Source organism: Erythrolamprus reginae, chromosome 4 (assembly GCF_031021105.1).
Source record: "Erythrolamprus reginae isolate rEryReg1 chromosome 4, rEryReg1.hap1, whole genome shotgun sequence".
Classification (NCBI taxonomy): Eukaryota; Metazoa; Chordata; class Lepidosauria; order Squamata; family Dipsadidae; genus Erythrolamprus; species Erythrolamprus reginae.
The window spans coordinates 56,366,294-56,386,171 of NC_091953.1; the positions used below are offsets into that span (position 1 = coordinate 56,366,294).

At 38.1% G+C, this 19,878-nt stretch overlaps 1 protein-coding gene across 4 annotated transcripts in view; it reads right to left on the reverse strand.

Annotated features, from left to right (window-relative positions):
* Window positions 1-19,878, reverse strand: part of APP (amyloid beta precursor protein) — a 139,126-nt gene that overhangs the window by 31,507 nt on the left and 87,741 nt on the right. For 2 of the 4 annotated variants that reach the window (XM_070750286.1, XM_070750285.1), the window contains exons 7-11: window positions 14,382-14,549; window positions 7,686-7,819; window positions 5,024-5,098; window positions 2,957-3,115; window positions 518-646 (exon numbers count right to left, since the gene is read on the reverse strand). In XM_070750286.1, the coding sequence (XP_070606387.1) occupies window positions 518-646; window positions 2,957-3,115; window positions 5,024-5,098; window positions 7,686-7,819; window positions 14,382-14,549 (665 nt within the window). The remainder of the gene's footprint in view (window positions 1-517; window positions 647-2,956; window positions 3,116-5,023; window positions 5,099-7,685; window positions 7,820-14,381; window positions 14,550-19,878) is intronic. The other 2 variants (XM_070750287.1, XM_070750288.1) reach the window with 1 other exon arrangement.

A 19,878-nucleotide genomic window follows, 5' to 3' on the forward strand; every position in this document is an offset into this window, starting at 1 on the left:
CACAGGAAAATTTGAAACTTCAAACATTGTACAAATATGCTTGGCAAAGCATTATAGTAATACCTTAAGTAAAACAGGCAAATTGAACAGCTTTTTAAATAGGAAACTATCACTCACATCATCAGTAACGGCTGACCATCAAAGTAGGAACTGCTATGTTTGGATGAGCAATAATTTACTGTATAAGCATAACCATATATCAAGAATAGTTTCCATATAATATAGGACTAAATGGAAAATAGACATAAATGAATTTAGATCAAGAAGGAGCGTTTGATAGAAAAATGCAATCTAAGCAGAAAATCAAATTTTATTATAAAAATACTGCAGCGGGTGCAACAAAAAATGCTTGAAGTGTGACAACTTTATTTTCTCTAAAATATTAAATATAAAGTGAAACAATATTACTGTATTGGATCTTGCAGCCTTTTTAATCTCTGCTTTCTATTCACCCTTTTTTATGCTGACATTCACACAATATTAAAATAAGGACTTCTATAATTTTCTATCTTATTACCTGAGATCTGATCTGTGCTGCTTTCTTGGGGTCCACCATACGCACATGCTCAAAATGTTTCAGTGTATGCTGTCTGTCTTTCTGCTCTGCACGCACATACTTCTTTAGCATATTAAATACATGTCGAGGCTGTAGAGATAAAAGCCACCACTTATTAAGTTGACGGTCCCATGAAATCTGTTCCTTGTATGTAGCCTTTAAAAGACTAAAAAGCCTCACATTCTGTGAAATAAGGTAGCGTACTTCTGTTACTAGGACTGTTCATTTCCCAAAGTATAGTAATGTGAAAAAAAGTATATAATATAGAGGACAATGTTAGTTTTTAACTGTATATTTCAATGTATAAGCTGCCTTCAAAGTTCCACGTCACAAGCATTTTAGAGAAATACAGTGATACCTCGTCTTACGAACCCCTCTTCATACGAACTTTTTGTGATACGAACCCGGTGTTTAAGATTTTTTTGCCTCTTCTTCCGAACTATTTTCACCTTACAAACTCGAGAGGCCGCTGCTGGGATGCCCCGAAGTGCTGGGATTTCCCTGGGAATCCCCGCCTCCGAACTTCATTGCCAGCCAAAGCGCCCAGTTCTTGCATTGCTGGGATTTTCCTGAGGCTCCCCTCGCTGGGATTCCCTTCATTTTTGCCAGCGCTGCTTTGAATCCCAGTGACAAACTCCCTCCTTCCAAACTACATGGGGAAAATGAGCACAGTGGGGTGGATAATAATGGGAGGGAAAGACTCATGGAGCTCAACAGATGAGAAAATTGTGGGGGAGATGAGCAGAGGGAGGGGGGGACAAAACCGGGTGGGAAAGACTCATGGAGCTCAAGAGAGAAGAAAGTTGTGGGGGAGATGAGCAGAGTGGGGTGCACAAAACCGGGAGGGAAAGACTCATGGAGCACAAGAGAGGCTCTTTTCGCCTTTCTTCGTTGGGACTGCCACCTCTTGCTGTCCCTCCCCCCACTCCGTTCGCCTCAGCTTCGTCTGCCCGCCACTTTTTTTTTTTTAAAGCATTAATGTTTTGGATTTTCCTAATGGGCTTGCACGTATTATTGGCTTTTCCATTGATTCCTATGGGAAACATTGCTTCATCTTACGAACTTTTCACCATACAAACCTCATCCTGGAACCAATTAAGTTTGTAAGACGAGGTATTACTGTACTCAAAAAATCTAATCATAGTAAAACTTTCATTTACTCAAAGGCAGGATATATGTTTCCATTAAAACCAAATACCCATAAAATCTAAAATTACATCAAGTTCATTAATTTAATTCATTATAATGTTGAGATATATTTCAATAGTATCAACAAAACCAAGATGACTTATTTTGCAGTCTGTAAAAGCATTATCATATTCACACTTTTCATATTTTGCAATACAAAATCAGCCAAGACAAAAATGTATTAAGCTAATCAGATGAGAATATAAGTACAGCTTAACACAAATGCCATACTTAACCTTTAAATGCAAAAATCATGTCATTTCTAATAAATACCCAATGTCAAAATATATTGGATTAAAAGAAATACAGTAGATCGGAAAAACAGAAGCTTCTGCAGTCTTCTAAAGCAGCGATCCCCAACCATTACAGCTTTGCAGCCTGGCAGGGCGAGCGGAACTAATCTAGGCAAGTGGGGGGCAGGCACATGCGCACAGTTGCACACCAGCCCACTGCTTGGGCAATTCGAACGGTATGGTGGCCTGCCACTCACACAAGTTGAGCTGTGCATGTGTGCCAGCCTGCCACTGATGTAAGTCAAACCTGCTGCTTGGACAAGTCAAAATGCACTTGTGCAAGCCAGTTGTTCACACAGCCAGGTTCCAAACAGGTCATGGTTGTTGAGGACCCTTGTTCTAAAGATGCAATACATTTACAAATCAATCATAGTTTGAAAATTGTTACTTTGTTAATTCACACATAAAATTTAAAGCTCCTACCGTCAATTTTTCCTTCTGCAAAGCCGATCATTTACATCTTAAATTAACAAACCTACTATTCACTTATTATACTTATTTAGGGATTTAAAATCAATACCATATTAGTCTTTTGTTATAAATATCCCACTAATGTATTTTCTATTATCGGTAACTTCCATATTTAAGATTATTTCTCCACTAACTTTTGATATTGCTCAATTTGATACCATTAAGAAATATGACATGCTATATAATATGAAATATATTAAATATATTCATGGATAATAGATATTTCAGAATTTGTTAACATCTGGGATATTATAATCAATTATAAATTTTAAAATTGTATTTAAAGGACAATGAGTTTACAAAGAGAAATTATTTTAATTAGAATAATGTAATTTAAATTCCAGTGTATATTACTTTGAGATAAATGGCTCTGTGGGTTCATGCACTCCTGCTTCTGAATAAATTCCTAGTTAAATTAATATAATCTATGATTATTTGAATCCCTTACTTTTGGGGGCACAGCCTGCAGAGCTGTAATATAGTTTTCCAAAGCAACACGGCGGCGGTCATTGAGCATGGCTTCAACTCGGGCCATGTGAGTCTCTACTAACTGCTGTCTCTCATTTGCAGCTTCTTGTTCCAAGGATTCCACCTTCTCTTGGAAATGCTATTGGGGGGAAAAAGTAAGTATTACAGCCAAAGCAATCGTAATAATATAAGCAGCAATAAATGTGAAACATAAAGTAAGCATTGCGAAAATGACTTGGTATTGTATCGTCTTCACTAGAATCTTCTGAAAATTTTCATTATTCATGGCCAATTTTTCCCATATGGTTAGATGTCTTTCCCAGTTCTGAAAATTGTACCAAAAATTCATAGTGTCCAATGATGATCCAAGTTTCAATGTTCAAAAAATGTGATCATATATATCTAAACAAAAAACTCAACTTTAAATGTACAGTGGTACCTCATCTTACGAACGCCTCTTCTAACGAACTTTTCAAGATACGAACCCAGTGTTTAAGATTTTTTTGCCTCTTCTTCCGAACTATTTTCACCTTACGAAACCAAGCCACTGTTGCTAAGATGAAGGGGTTTCTTCCCCCCCCCTTTTTTTAAGAAAGAAAAGGGAGGGGTGGCTTGGAGTGGGGAAAAGACTCCATTTAATTAACTAGGAGAACGGCGTGTTTGCAAGCAATGAGGGGGGTTTCTTTTTAAGAAAGAAAAGGGAGGGGTGGCTTGGAGTGGGGAAAAGACTCCATTTAATTAACTAGGAGAACGGCGTGTTTGCAAGCACTGAAAGGGTGTCTTTTGAAGAAAGAAAAGGGAGGGGTGCCCCCCTTGCCTTTCTTCCCTCCCACTCACCCTTTAGCCTAGCCTTGCTTCTTCCACCCGCCCCCTTTAGCTGCTCCTCCCTGCCCTCTGTTCGCCTCCCTTCTAAAGTTTGGGATTTTCCTGAAGGATTTGCACGCATTATTTGCTTTGACATTGATTCCTATGGGAAACATTGTTTCATCTTACGAACTTTTCACCTTATGAACCTCCTCCTGGAACCAATTAAGTTAGTATCATGAGATATCTGGATGTTGCAAACTGTGACCACATGACCCTGGGACACCACAAGCGTCATAAACAGGGGTCCCCAAATTATTTACAACAGTTTCTCTCCCTAAAGGCGGCAAAGAAAGGGGCCAATTGCAGAGCCGCTTTCCTCCCCGCCCCTTGGCTCTCCACCTCCTCCTCGCTCGGCAGCCGACCGCGGTGAGTGGACAGGAGATTCGGGAGCTTATTATATCGATCGGTAAAATCTTGTGCGCTGCCGCGGGCCAGATAAATGGCCTCAGCGGACCGCATCCATCTTGCAGGCCATAGTTTGGGGACCGTTGGTCATAAATATGAACCAGTTGCCAAGCATCTAAATATAAATCATATGACCATGGGGATGCTGCAATGGTGATATGTGTGAAAAATTGTTACTTTTTTCAGTGCCACTGTAACTTCAAACAGTCACTAAATTAACTGTTATAAGGACTACTTTATAGGCTCTTATAACATACCACCTATTCTGTGAAGGAACGCTTTCCAGATGCATATTCAGTCTAGCTTTTGGGATATTTCCTACATACTCTCTGCCATCAAGATATGTTAGTGTTGTATGGTAACATCCCTGAATATTAGGGATCCCAACTCCTTCCCCCACCCAAAAGCAGCCACACAACTGCCTGCTGAGAATGGAAGGGAATGGGAAGAGGAGGAAGGGAGATTTTCTAGGCTCCTACCATTCTTACAAGGAAATTCAATGGGGAAACTGGCAGAAAAAGTCACTACTGCTCCCTCTTCTTTTGCCTGCCCGTGGTCATTCTGTGTCTCTGTTTAGATAAGGAAATATCTCTGAAATGATGATTCAGTGAGGAATGGATTATATCGTGGCTATTAAGTGCATGTAAACACACAATGTACACAATTTATTATAAATTGTTAAAAAATAAATAAAAATATTAAAGATGTTAAGTCTGTTACACAAAACTCAACCATACAAGCTATACAATCCTAAATTAGCATTTTCTTTTTTTACCTGAATGACAGCCTTTTTATCAGCCTTCGGCAAATTTTTTGCTTGATGTTCTGCCTCTTCCCATTCCCTCATGACCTGTGCAAATAAAACAGAAAATGAACAAATACTGTTCTATATAAAATGGTTTCAAATTTTTACTGCTAGAAACCCCCCCCCCAAAAAAAAAAATTGAATGACCTTCTAAAAGTATAGAATGGCCTTCTAAAAGCTGAATAGCGAAAATTTAATGGGGAATTTCACATTCCAAAGATTGTGTTCAGTCCAGGACAGCCCAGGTTTGACATTAACATCAAGCCACAAAGTAAAGACAATCCCCAGTTAACAATGATTATATACATACATAGACTGGAAGGCAAACACTAAAATCATAAATACTTTACAGAAGTAATCACTAAAATTTATGCAATTTATTAGATTATGAATACAGCTGATTAATAAAATATACACAAAATGTGCTTCCTTGCTGTCAAGAAATATGTTTGAGAAAATATTTATGCACACATTTCCAGTACCTTTCTGAAGGTAAATTGAAGGTAAATTAAAACTGTACGGCAAGGCTGGACAAACTTTAGTTTAAGTTTAAGTTTAAGTTTAATCAGATTTGTATGCCGCCCCTCTCCGCAGACTCGGGGCGGCTCACAGCAATAGCAATACAATGTACGACAAATCCAATATTTAAATTACTTTAAAAAAAACACCACAAATTAAAACCAATCATACACACTAGCGTACCATGCATACATTTTATAAGCCTAGGGGAAGGAACATGTCAATTCCCCCATGCCTGACGACAGGGGTGGGTTTTAAGGAGCTTACGAAAGGCTAGGAGGGTGGGGGCAACTCTGATATCTGGGGGGAGTTGGTTCCAAAGGGTTGGGGCCGCCACAGAGAAGGCTCTTCCCCTGGGTCCCGCCAAACGACATTGTTTAGTTGACGGGACCCGGAGAAGGCCAACTCTGTGGGACCTAACTGGCCGTTGGGATTCATGCGGCAGAAGGCGGTCCCGGAGATATTCTGGTCCAGTGCCATGAAGGGCTTTATAGGTCATAACCAACACTTTGAATTGTGACCGGAAACTGATCGGCAACCAATGCAGACTGCGGAGTGTTGGTGTGACATGGGCAAATTTAGGAAAGCCCATGATAGCTCTCGCAGCTGCATTCTGCACGATCTGAAGTTTCCGAACACTTTTCAAAGGTAGCCCCATGTAGAGAGCATTACAGTAGTCGAGCCTTGAGGTGATGAGGGCATGAGTGACTGTGAGCAGTGACTCCCGGTCCAAATAGGGCCGCAACTGGTGCACCAGGCGAACCTGGGCAAACGCCCCCCTTGCCACAGCTGAAAGATGTTTCTCTAATGTGAGCTGTGGATCGAGGAGGACGCCCAAGTTGCGAACCCTCTCTGAGGGGGTTAGTGACTCCCCCCCCAGGTTGATGGATGGACAGATGGAGTTGTCCTTGGGAGGCAAAACCCACAGCCACTCCGTCTTATCCGGGTTGAGCTTGAGTCTGTTGACACCCATCCAGACCCCAACAGCCTCCAGGCACCGGCACATCACTTCCACTTACAGGATGAGCATATGCTCTCAGTTAAATATTGAAATTAACTAACCAGCCAAATGAAAAATAAATAAGAAGTCAATTAATTTTTAAAATTAAGAAATGTATTTCCTCACCCCAGGGACATATCAGTATCAGAACCACATTCACAAGTTCTTTGATTGAAAATACACTTGTTTTCTCATGTTTATTCAAAGGGGTCATTACATATGCCATTTTAACATATTTTAAAATAATCATCCAGTTTACAAGCTAATATATCTGTCCAATCCAGGTATCCGCATTTACTATGAAAATAATTTAAAGCTAAATAATTGTGTACCTTCACCCAACCCCCCAAAATCAGAAACAAATACTTTACTTCTGAAATATACTTTTTATATCCCTAGCATACATCACAGCAGAAGAAAATATGGATATTTTTCCTGTTTTGCCGACCAATCAGTTTCAGACATAAATTGATCACATTCACTCCTTTGAGCCATTTCATGCTTTCCCCCCCTTGCTGAATGGATTAGAGTCATTGATATATGGTTGACAGTTACCTCTGCAAATTTATGTACCCATTTTATAATCAAAAGGATATTATTATCAGGCAATTACAATAGTGGGCAGGGAGAGGACTTTTTGGACACAAGATTTTAAAATTAGTGGCCAGCAAAAAAAAACAAAACAAGAGATGAGACTATAATCTGTGAAATGCTTTATTATAGCCCATTTACAAAGTTTCTATAAAAATGTAAAACTTTAGCAGGCCAGCTTTTCTTTGGAAGTTATGAATGTTCACTCTAAAGCTGAATTAAAACTACAGAGATTATAGTTTGAATATATAAGCATTGGTGGGAAATTTGATGCACCATATTCTCAACTTATGAAATCAAAAATGAATGCTTCTTTAAATGGGTGCACTATTGAATGAATAGGCTTGCAGGTTTTTTAAAAGACTTGTGATGTGGGGGTGTAAGCAACTGGAGGAACAAAAATAAGAGCATAAATTAAACAATCAGAGAAATTCATTAAGATTTGTGAAACAGGAACCTAGTGGATAGCTACACCAAGTTTGCATTACAAAAACCAGTTAATAAGATCCATCTGCGGTTTACCTGAGACATTCTTTCACGATGCTTCGCTTCTAGTCTCTCTTTTGCTTTTTGGAAATGGGAATGTTCATTCTCATCGCCAGGTGTTTCCAGGTACTTGTCAACAGCATCCGGAGTGCTGGCAGCTGTGGTAGGTACTGGAATTTACAAAAGAAAGCAAATATTTCTTTTAAAAGGAATTATGAAATCTTACATTGTAAGCGACCAGCTAGTAGAGGAACAAATACAGAAATAATGTATTTCAAGAAAATATGTCTGCATTTCAGAGAAGATGCATATATACAACAGGAAAGCAGGAAAGTTTCAAGTTATTTCAAAAGAAGCAATGAAAGGAAACTAGGATTTTAAAACATTTTCTTTTAAATTTGGGAAAGCAAACAAGTATATAATTACATGTGCAGATTTAATTTCTAGGCAAATTTGACTTGTACCCTGTTTCTACTCACATCACATTTTAAAAACCTACTTTAGGACTACACTCAAACATTATTTTATTATTAGCTACAACTAACAAGACAGAAAGTAGGAATAGCATATGAAACGACAGGGAGGGAACACTAAACGTGATCTATGCAGCTCTCCAAAGCTTTGATAGCCAGAAAAATCTCACAAACATATGGTAATAGCATATGTTAAAAATTCACTGTCCAAACACAACCTTTCCTGCTAATTACTGCAGGCTTCTTTAGCCTTGCCTTTAAACTGAAGAAATTATTACACAGGAAACTGTCATAAATCAAGACAATTTAGCTGTTCATCTAGGCCAGAATTATTTTGATTCTTAATGGATTTTCAGGTTCCCAACTGAAGTCACCCTTATAATCAATAACATGATTTTTTATGCCATGATTGAAATCAAGCAAATCTTCCACTATTCAGTTGGTCTTTCTCTATTTAAAAACCACAAATTAACAGCAGATTTAATGAACTGAAATGCGGAGATACAGAGAGATACAAAATTCTTGTTGTTCATTTTATTCTACGCATGTTTCCAAAATTTGTATGAATGTTGAATGAAATCTTCAATTGTAAAGCATATTTTCTTTTGTAGAATTTCATTTTGTTACAAGGGCGATCTACACAACTTCTGAAAGTTAAAATATAAAACTAGACAATATTGAATATCTTCTTGTAACCAAGCTTAACATTTTAATGTCCGGGTAGACTTTGATTGGCAAATGCTAAGCAATACAGTTGCTACACGAAACATTACTTGACTGCAACAGACTGACAATGTCATTTCCCATTTAATCATTAAAAAAGTAACCAGGGGTTATTAAGTGTGACATCACATGACCGTGACTTGTAATTTTACTGCTAGCTTCTACATTAATTCTGCTTCTCTGCAGCTAACCCTAAGGTTTGCAAATGGTGACCATATGACTATAGGACATTGTGACAATCAAACACCTGCCAGTTATGAAATGCCCAAATGTTGATCACATGACCACTGGGGTGTGCCATGATCACAAATACAAGAACTAGTTATAAATTTGCATTTTCGATGATACAGGAATTTCAAATGGTTGCTAAACAGGCAATTGTTAATTGAGGTCTACCTGTATGTTCTTTTGTTTGTGCAAACACAAAACTGCACATTTGGACACAATCTCACAGCTTTTTAAGTTTAAATTACAAATTTGGTAAAAAAAACCTATATAGGCAAATATACATTTTCAAAATGCTTAACCATCTGAAATTATACTGTAACCCTAATATCTATTATCAATGCTTAAGAAAGTTCACACAAACATATTGGATCTGCCATAATTACAGTGTTGATGAGGCCAATATAATATATTCAGCAAGAGTCAAAGGTTTTATTTAGTAATTCTTGGCAAAAGTGTTATAAAATTCCTTACTAAGGAAATAGCTTGCCTCAATTTAGCGTGCACATAGGGAACAAATATAAATGCTAATTAATTAATGTGATCACAAGAGCTTCAATATTGAATTTGTGCACATCATACAAAATGAATCTTGCTGATTTGGAATCATTCAAGACATTTCCTTACATCTTTCAAGAAGGACAAAACAGAGTTGAAACTCCAATTATTTACCAAGCAAAGACAAGAAATATATTTGTCCTTGCAGTGCACTATTTAGAACTAGAATAAGATTCTTCTTCAGTAATTCCAAACTTCAGAATGCCCATTCAGTAAGATCAGGCAAAGTAGACATGTTCCCCATGCCCTCAATTTAAAAAATGTCCTCTCTTTGGACAAGGAAACATGCTTTCTCAGTCATGATACCTGCCCCCCAATAATAGTATTTCCATACAGTTCCCATCTTCATAATGTTCTGAAAGTGTTTTAAAAGCACAGCTATTCTCACAAGCCTTACAGTAAGGAGGTTGCTAAGCCTTTATAAATTGTTTTTTATTGCAATGTTTGGTTTTTCTCTTCTGGACATCTATGATCGGTTTCTTATTTTTTGCTTTTAAAATGCCTTACATTATTATGGCAAATCTCACAATTAGCCCAATATTTTTTAAACCCACCTATCGAGTTCTTCCCACGGACTTCAGATAGAAAGATGCTATGTTCTTAAAAGTATTGACACAGGATGTAAAGTTGCCTTAATATTATACTTTGTTCACAACAATATGAAGTTTATATGTATCAAGATTTATTATACACACATATAACATAAAATCTTAAGAGTATCTATGATCAGGAACTTTAATTGTTCCTGTTTTTAAAGTGTAAGATCTACTAACTTTATTATATAGAGAAAAGTTTTTTAAAAATCTTAGTTTTAATTCCTATGCTATTCGAGCAAGGAACCAATGCAGTAGTGGGTTCTAAATCCCATCGCTACCGGTTTTTGTTTGCAACACTTCTGCTCAGATGGGTCCCAGGTGGGTGAGCGGAGCCTCCAGCTGCCACCACCAGTTTGCAGAAAATTCACTTAACAATTGTCTTACTTAGCAGCATAAATTTTGGGCTCAATTATGGTTGTAAGTCAAGTACTACTTGTATTAGACAGAAAGAAATTCTTGGCAGTTCATCTGCAACATAATATATCTTGAGTTTTTAAAAGTAAATAGTTTTTTTTTTAAAGTAATAATTGCTGCTTTATCAGATGTGGCTATAATATACATTTAGTCTAGCTTGATGCAGAAAACATTATCGTTAAATTTCATTTACTTTTCTTCCAATCCAGTTTTCCTCCTTGTCAAACACTGGTGGTAGATTTAACTGAGAAATGGCATCTGATGGAATGGACTCTAATATACAAAACCAGCTGCCAAGTTTGGTTTCCTTATTCCAATAATAAAGATTATTAAATACAGCTCCAACATAGAATTAAGACAAAATTTCCTGACAGTGAGAACAATTAATTAGGAGAATGGCTTGGATACGCCATTACTGGAGGTTTCCAAGAAGAAATTGGAAACTAATTATTTAAAATGGTATAGAGTCTCCTATTCAAGCAAGATACAGTGGTACTTCTACCTACAAAACGCCTCTACTTACAAACCTTTCTAGATAAGAACCGAGTGTTCAAGATTTTTTTGCCTCTGCTTACAAACCCGAGCCTCCAAAACTGTAACTGGAAAGTCAGGGAGAAGCCTTTGTGGAGCCTCTCTATGAATCTCCTGGGAAGAAACAGGGCCAGAAAAAGTGGGGAGAAGTCTCTCCTATCTTCTGGGAGGAAACAGGGCCTCCACCCTCCCTGTGGTTTCCCCAATCGCACACATTATTTGCTTTTACATTGATTCCTATGGGAAAAATAGCTTCTTTTTACAAACTTTTCTACTTAAGAACCTGGTCACGGAACGAATTAAGTTCATAAGTAGAGGTTCCACTGTATTTGATTAGAACAGTGTTTCCCAACCTTTTTTGAGCCGCAGCACATCATTCATATTTTCAAAATTCTGGGGAACACTGAACAGGGGGGGAGGCGGGGGGGGGGGGGCTAAAGAAAAGTTTGGACAAAAAAAATATCTCTTCCTCCATTTAACTCTATTTCTCCCTCCCTCTTTCTCTCTCTTCCTTCCTTCCCTTCTTTCTCTCTCTCCATCCCTTTTTCTTTCTTTCTTCCTCTCTTTTTTGCTCTCTTTCTCTCTCCCTCCTTCCCTCCCTCTATGTCTTTCCCTCTCCCTCCTTCCCCCCTCTCTTTCTCTCTCTCGCTTTCTTTCCCTTTCTTTCTCTTGCTTTCTTTCTCTCTCATTCTCTCTCCCATCCTTTTTCTCTCTCTCTCTTTCACCACGCCGGCAACAGAGAGAAAAAGAAAGAGAGAACCGGAGAGAGAGTGGAGGGCGCCGTTGTCTTCACCTCCGCCCGCCGGCTCTGCAGCTAAGAGGCAGCAGCCATCAGCCCCCTCGCCCTCCCAGACGTCCCCAGCACCCGGCCACGCACCGCCTCCCGTTAGCCCGGCCGACTTTTCCCTGCTGCCGTTTTCTCTTCATGGCGCAAAGCCACACAGTCCCGGACTCCCGGATCGCTCGCTTCTCCAGCCAGCAAGCCGGCTGCCTGGAAAAGCATCGCGCTTTTTCAATGCGCGGCGCTTTCCTGGGCAGATGGCTTTGCTGACCAGAGAAGCGAGAGATCCGGGAGTCCGGGACTGTGTGGCTTTGCGCCATGAAGAGAAAACGGCTCTGGCAGCAGGGAAAAGTCGGCCATTTTCTCTTCATGGCGCAAAGCCACACAGTCCCGGACTCCCGGATTGCTCACCCCAAGGCAGGAGGCGGCGGCGGAGGAGAGTGGGCGGATCGGGCGGGCAATGGGGCAGGGCAGAGAAGCCAGGGGCGCGTTTGGCCGGAGGCACCGTGAGGAGGCAGGGGTGGCCGCGGCTCCCTTTACTCCTACTGCCGCACCTCCCCGCCCCTGCCTCCTTTTTCCCGCCTTCCTTCTTTGGGGCCCAGCAGGAGAGCGCCATCGGGCAGTAGCCGGGGGACAGCTGCGAGTGGGAGCTCCAGGTCGGAGGCACTGGCGGTCCGGCAGCGCCCCGCCCAGCTGGAGCTTCCCTAGGAGCTTCGCGGCACACCTGACTGTGTCTCGCGGCACACTAGTGTGCCACAGCACACCGGTTGGGAAACGCTGGATTAGAAGACCTCCAAGGTAACTTCCAATACTGTTATTCTACGTTCAATCTCTGAATCACATTTCTAGTCAGCTCTTTCTCTAACAACACTTAAGAAGTTTTCCCTCAGAAGAGAGAAGAAAATACAAGATAACAAATGTATTATAAGATCAAAAACCTCTTATATAAACCCCTTTTGAAAATAGTTATCCTGGAAAAAGAAGCAGCTTTCAGAAGAGAAAACATTCCTTCTGCTGTGACCTGCCTTCAGAGTGCAAAACATTAAATACCAGCCACCCAATACCCAAAGTAAACTTCCTTCACTTAAGCTGAACTAAATATACTTAGTGACTTGTAGAATGTTTTCCTAAGCGTATTTTCCTCTGAAATAACTCCAACGGAATTTAATTCAATTGCACTCCCAATACCTACATTTCAGATTGCAGGACAAGTACCTCAGAACAGAATTGATACAATGTATTTAATTGTACATGTATCTTTTGTAGTGTATCTGTATATGCAGCTAAAACAATCAAATTCATATGTAAATAGAATGACTGAAAAATTAAATGAGAACATTACTGCATGAGTAGGATGAACTGAGAAGAAAATGCAATAATTTCATAAAATATCATTCAACAATTAGTATCTCAGTAACCATGTAAACTGTACCATAATAAAGCTTATAATGAAAGGGACACGGTTTATGTCCATCTCCCCTTTTGACTTAGTCTTTTATCATCTTATTATTTGAAAGTGAATAATAACTGCTTGACTTAGTCTTAGTCAAACTAATGTCATAGTTTGTCATTTTATTCAATTGTGACAAGCTAATTATCCCAATTATCAATCTTTTGAAACACTTTGTTTGCCATAAGATGCATTATAATGTACCGTAAAGCAATTGTATAATTGTAACCAATCAAATCAGATGATAAATATTCTATTGCACCCTCAAATGTATCAGAATGATGTGGAAACATGTCAACTCAATAACTGGCACAAGCCCATTTCATAAAGATAAATTCTATTTTATCAGAATTGAATGTACAGCAATTATGCAAATGTAGGTGTGATTTAATCTCCACAATCATCTATAACAAATAAATGTGTACATGTATATATTGTGTATGCATGCGTGAAGAGTACTCAGATCAAATTTTTCTGAAAAGTTTATTTTGTATGGACATGTATTTTGTTGCATCACTACTATTTTACAAAACAGGACACAAACAAAATAATATAACCGGAGGCTGTTTTACAAGCTTGCAGATTGTTTCTATTTTGATCATTCACTGTGCATGCATGAGAACAGTACACAGATGCACAACGGTGAGTATGTTTGTATAACCAACTTTTAGCAGAAATTTTAAATTCTAAGTTTTTCATATCCCAGTTTCCATTACTGCAGCAGCAGTAATTTGTGTCTACAACATAGATGACAGAAGTCACTACGTGTCATGCCAGAATAGATAAGAAAGCGAGAAACAGACGCACTAATGGCCAAACACATTCTACAAAGATGCGGGCAATTAGGAAAGCTGACAGAAATATGGTTAGTGATAGGCCCATTTCCCAAAAACAAAAATATTCACTACAGAACAGCAGAGGCAGGGTGGCATGAGATAGAAAAGAGAAAGAAACTGCCACAGGCTGGAAAGATCCACTTACTGACGCTGCCACAGACTGCCATGCAGTATTCCTCAGTGTCAAAGTTGTTTCGGTTTCCACCACATCCGCCGTAAAAGAATTGGGCACATTTTCCTTCAGTCACATCAAAGTACCAGCGGGAGATCATTGCTCGGCAAGGACCAGTCTCAGCTTGTTCAGAGCACACTTCTAATTATAGGAGATGTGGAGGAACTACATTTAGCATGAAAGTGGAATTGTTAATTCTATTCTATATACGTTTATTTGTATGTGTAGATATGTCTCTACATATTTTCCAGGAAACAAAAAATTAGAAGTGGCTTTTCAATGAAGAAGTTGTAAACCTTTATTATAGCATCAATAAAACTTTACTGCTTCAAGTTTCACTCTTTAAATTAAAACATAGTGTTGTTGTTTTAGGTCAGGGAAGATTTGAACTGAAGACAGTTGATTTTATGAAAAATGCTCTGTGTCCCTTTGTTACGAAACCATCTCCCAGAATGAAAAATGCTGAGATTCAAATTCAACTACATGTTAGTGTTAACTATCAAATAAACAGTGTCCCACATCTGTGGAGGAGGGAGAAGCAATAATCCTTTAAAAAAGTTACAGAACACATAGTCTTATTTACCTTCTATTATTTTTGTTATTTTTAATTATAGCCATCTATTTCAAAATACAGGGTCTGGGTAGCCTATACAATGCTTCATAGCTAGTTTTTATTTAGGTTTTCAGTTTTATATATTTTTAGATTAGAAATAATTATTCAGATCACTTCACTCTACTTGATCTCATAATCAATAATACTATTTGGATAAGCTTTGCTATTTCTTCATCTTAATTGAAGTGGTATTTTCTATTACCAACACTTCAGTATTCTTAAAAAGGATAGTATAAACTTTGTCATATAAACAGCTTGTTCCAGTTGTTCTTGCTAACTGCAAAAGTATATATAAACATATGAATAGTGCAAAAATACATTTTCTTCAAAATATCCCCTTCCTTTTAATTTATTAACGAAACCATACCACCTGCTTTGATATGAAATATTATTTTAAAAAAACATCTATGTCTGTTAGGGCTATATGAATTGGTAAGTTATATAAGAAAAAAGTAACACTTTTTTGCCAAAAAAGAAAACAAGTAAAATACTAGTTGTGGAAGTGTGCAAAATATTTTAATATGCCAGAAATATGACCCAATGACCTTTCTTAAAAGTGGAGATAAGCTTAACAAAACATCTGAATATGGCACTCCAGTTTCCTCTATTTACAAGAAAGGAAAGAACAAAGCCAGAGTGAATATTAGGTGGAAAGGGCTGCTGATGGTTTAATATTAAACTGCAGCCAGTTTAAACTGCAGCCAGTAACTCGTCTAAACTGGTCAAAATAAGTTTCATGCACACAGATATTGGAATATACAGCTCAGCATTCAAAATTGAGTTCCCAGGGTAAATTTTATTAATAATAAATTATCAATAATTAATTATTAAAAATGCAAACTAAAAATTATCTGTAATATTTATATTTAAAGAACAAACAAATATTTGTAATATTTTGGTTAAACAATTAAAACTAATGCAATAACCTAATATAGAAATTGTGTGTAGTGCAGAGAAAAATCAAAAAGAAGAAAATAACTCCCCCTTTACATCCTCAGCAAGTATAGTCAACATTAATACCTTATCACTGTCTTTTAAAATATATACTCGTGCTTTCTCCTGACAAAGGATTAAAAGAGGCAGTGCCCTTTGAAAAGGCAAAATTATTATTTTGGAAAGAGCTCTGGAAGAGGCTACTTTCACCCCCACAGCATTGGTTGAATTACTTCAATCTGGGCTCTTTGGGCTAACACTGTGGGATTGCTCACACTATACACTAAAGGCAACCATCCTAGACCTGCCTCAGTTGGCACTCAAGGTTTTCTACACTGAGCAGCTATAGCAAATGCACTGTGCGTAATCCCCAAACCAATCAGCCTATAAAACTTTGATCAGTGCTGCAGGAGAAGGCAGCTACAAAGAACCTTCCTTTATATTTCTAGGGGGGGGGAAGATTAAAGGATACCCAAATTTGTGCAAAGGAGGTGGCTTTTTGGATATGGTGAAATCAAATAGCTTGCATGACTTGAATCTACTCATTTAAGCAAATCTATTCCACTTCATAGTGTATTATTAACAGATATGTTGTCACAAGATCAAAACTGAGAAAATAAAAACAGCAGAATACAAGTCTGGGAAAAATTATTTAGAGAGAAATGTATCATGGCCAATAAAATAGTCCTTAAAAAACTATTCCATATTCTCAAAACAAAGGTTTATATCAACTATCCTTCAATTACAAATATCCCAGCATGGACAGATTATCTTGAGAAGATGATAGTGTATATACAGTATGTAGTCTAAGACATTTATAGAATTAATTAATTTTCATTTTCCCCCTAGTCAGATTAAAACTTGCCTTTTCTACCTAATTTCATTTATTTACACCAAAGGTGGGTTCCTCCGGATTCAGACCGGATTGCCAAAACCAGTAGTGACCCTCTGGCGACGTCATTGAACTGGATTGGCCAGTGCAAGTTCATGCCCGCTGCTATCTTTTGAGGGGGGATTTTTTTGGGGGGTAAATCAATGGGGAAGGGAAGTAGAACTCACCCGATTTACACCAAATCAATATGATACAGGCACTATTAAATACATTTTAATAGCAATGTGAAATAAAAAGTCTCTCATAAAGTATCATACACACAAATGAATAACAAATGACTCAAGAGATGTCATGCAGAACTACTTCATATTCAGTTGTTGACTTAAATATAAGGCTGAAATGAAAAAAATAAAATATAAAAAATGTAAAAATGTAAACCAAACCAAACTACTTATAAGATGTTTGGCTTTTAGAAAACTAGTACACATTCCATTTCTAAAAAGAAATAAACATTTTCCACAAAATGGTAATGCTACAAGAAATACAAAATTAGCTTCATGCCAAACCAAAAGGAAAAATAAACCCCTTTCCATAGTTTCAAGAACTTTCTCAAACTTCAAAAGCTTTTTGCTTTCTATATATTTTAACATATCACTTTATAAAATTTAAGGATCCCAAATAGTTATCTCTGCATTGAAGCACTAGTATTGAATAAAGCACATGCAATAAAGAATCCCGAGCAAGATTACTGAACCCAGGAATCATTTTTACCTGTCATAATGTTTTACAGCTATTCTTGAATACAAAATTCTTAAAACTAAATCAATGGTTCCAGACATATTCTATTTTGTTTCAATCTTTTAAATCATATTGACCATAGGTGGAGAGATGTTATGCCTCCAAATTTCATAGAATATTTGATACTTAATTCAGTGTTTCTGCACATCGAGACAAAACATCAAGAGAAATGATTTAAATAAATGAAGCATATTAGAACTTGTGAATATTTCTGAATAATTTACAGGTATTAAACAAGTTTTACAACAGTTTTTTATTGTCTACTGTTTAAGAAAGAACTGAATTTTAAAAGACGATTTCTTAATTTTTATTAAAATATTGCAATGAGGCTACCCAGAACAATAAAAAGTCAATAAATGAAGGTGGGGGGAAACCCTTCTCTGTATTACAACAAGGTAGCTTAGGTGGTTTGTATGGGCTGCACAGGGAGAGGTAGCACCTCTGGTATAGGGGTATGTTTTGTCCTTTTATGGCAGCTCATTTAGGGCAGCTTTTAGGGCAGTTCATTCACCTTTGGTCCCCACCTGTCACTCAGATCTCATCTGTGACTCCCAGTAGCTGTAGCATGCACAGCGGCGATACCCTGGGCAACAGCTTTGACAGGCTTGCCAAACCACGCTGAGAGTAGCCTATGCGTCATTGACCTTCGGCAAGATAGGGACTTGTCTATACCGAGCATGTGAAGACAGGTTCCTGTGGACTGAGCAGATGAAACCTACTAGAATAGATCAACGGTCATGAAGGCGGTCTCTGCAAGCAATATGGTATGCTAAGAGCAAAACAAGACACAGAAGATGCCCTGGTCAACTACTAGGAGAAGGAAAACTCTGACTGCAAACCTCTACTGCCTTGTGGCTATATCCATAATCGGAAAAGGCTTCAGGAGTAAACCTTGAGACCCAATCCGGAGTCTGAGTCCCGGAAGCAGTTTGTGATTGTGTACAGTCAAGTTCTGATAACTCCTGCGACGTACTTGAACCAATCGTATTGGCCTTTGCAATTCCATTGGATTATAATTATTGGATTATTTCAGAGACATGGATAGAGGGGATCTGCTGCTTGGGTAACAGTCTATCCTCCATACTAACCTACCCAGGTCGTGCTCTGGGGAATCCAGAGCATGATACCATGATCTTTTGAGACTGAAGGATGCCAATGCAAAGCTTAGAGTGAAGAGCTAATGACACCAACTATTAGAGATCTTTATAACTGAAATGTGATTTCAATTTTACAGGTGAGGAATGAAGAGCTAAGACATCTCTGAATGGCCAGAGATCAGATGGTGGCTAAAATCAAAAACTGGTACTATAAGTAGATCAGAACATTTCTGAATAAAGATAGGAGATTACCCACTTGGGCTCTGGATGGTTACCCTTCACAAGGAAATAGGATAGCAATTTCCCATGGGTTTGAATGTCAGTAGATGAAGGAAATAATCAGGCTATCAACTGCAATAAAGACTTGCTGAATCTGCTAACTCATTTTCAAAGCACTTTTGGAAATTACCTTAGAACTCAAAATAACAGAATTGGAAAGGACCTTGGAAATCTTCTGCTCCAATGATTGTTCAACTTCCAATGACAGAGCACCCATAGTGACTGGATGCAAATGTTTCCACTGATTGTTTGCAGTGTCAGGAAATTTCTCCTTCATTCTAGGTTGGATCTTTCTTTAACAATCTTCTATCTGCTGATTCTTGACCTGCCCTCAGGTGCTTTGGAGAATAGTTTGACCTCCTCTTCTCTGTGGCAGTCTCTCAAATATTGTAAGACTGCTATCATGTCACCGTAGTCCTTATTTTTGTTAGATTACACAAATCCAGTAACTGCAACCATTCATTGTATGATTTAGCTTCCAGTTTCCTCATCATCTTTGTTCATTTTTCTCTACATTCTTTCTAGAGTCTCAACATCTTTTTATTGTAGCGACCAGAACTGAGTTGAATATTCCAAGTATGGCCTCACTAGTGTAGTATAGAGCAGTATGCTTGTGATTTTTATGCTATCCCTCTGTTGATGCAGCCTAAGATTGAGTTGACTTTTTTTGCAGCTGCAGCATAATGCTGGTTCACATGTAAGTGGTTGTCCACAAGGGCATCTAGATCTCTTTCACAATTACTGCTGATAAGCAAAGTACGACCTATACTATACCTGTTCATTTGGTTTTTCTTTCCTAAGTGTAAGAGCTTACTTTTCTCACCACCAAATTTAACTTTGTTGATCTAATGTGCAATCAAGTCTATCAAGATCCTTCTGTCTTGAGTCTATTCTTCTAAAGTGTTGGTTATTCACTCT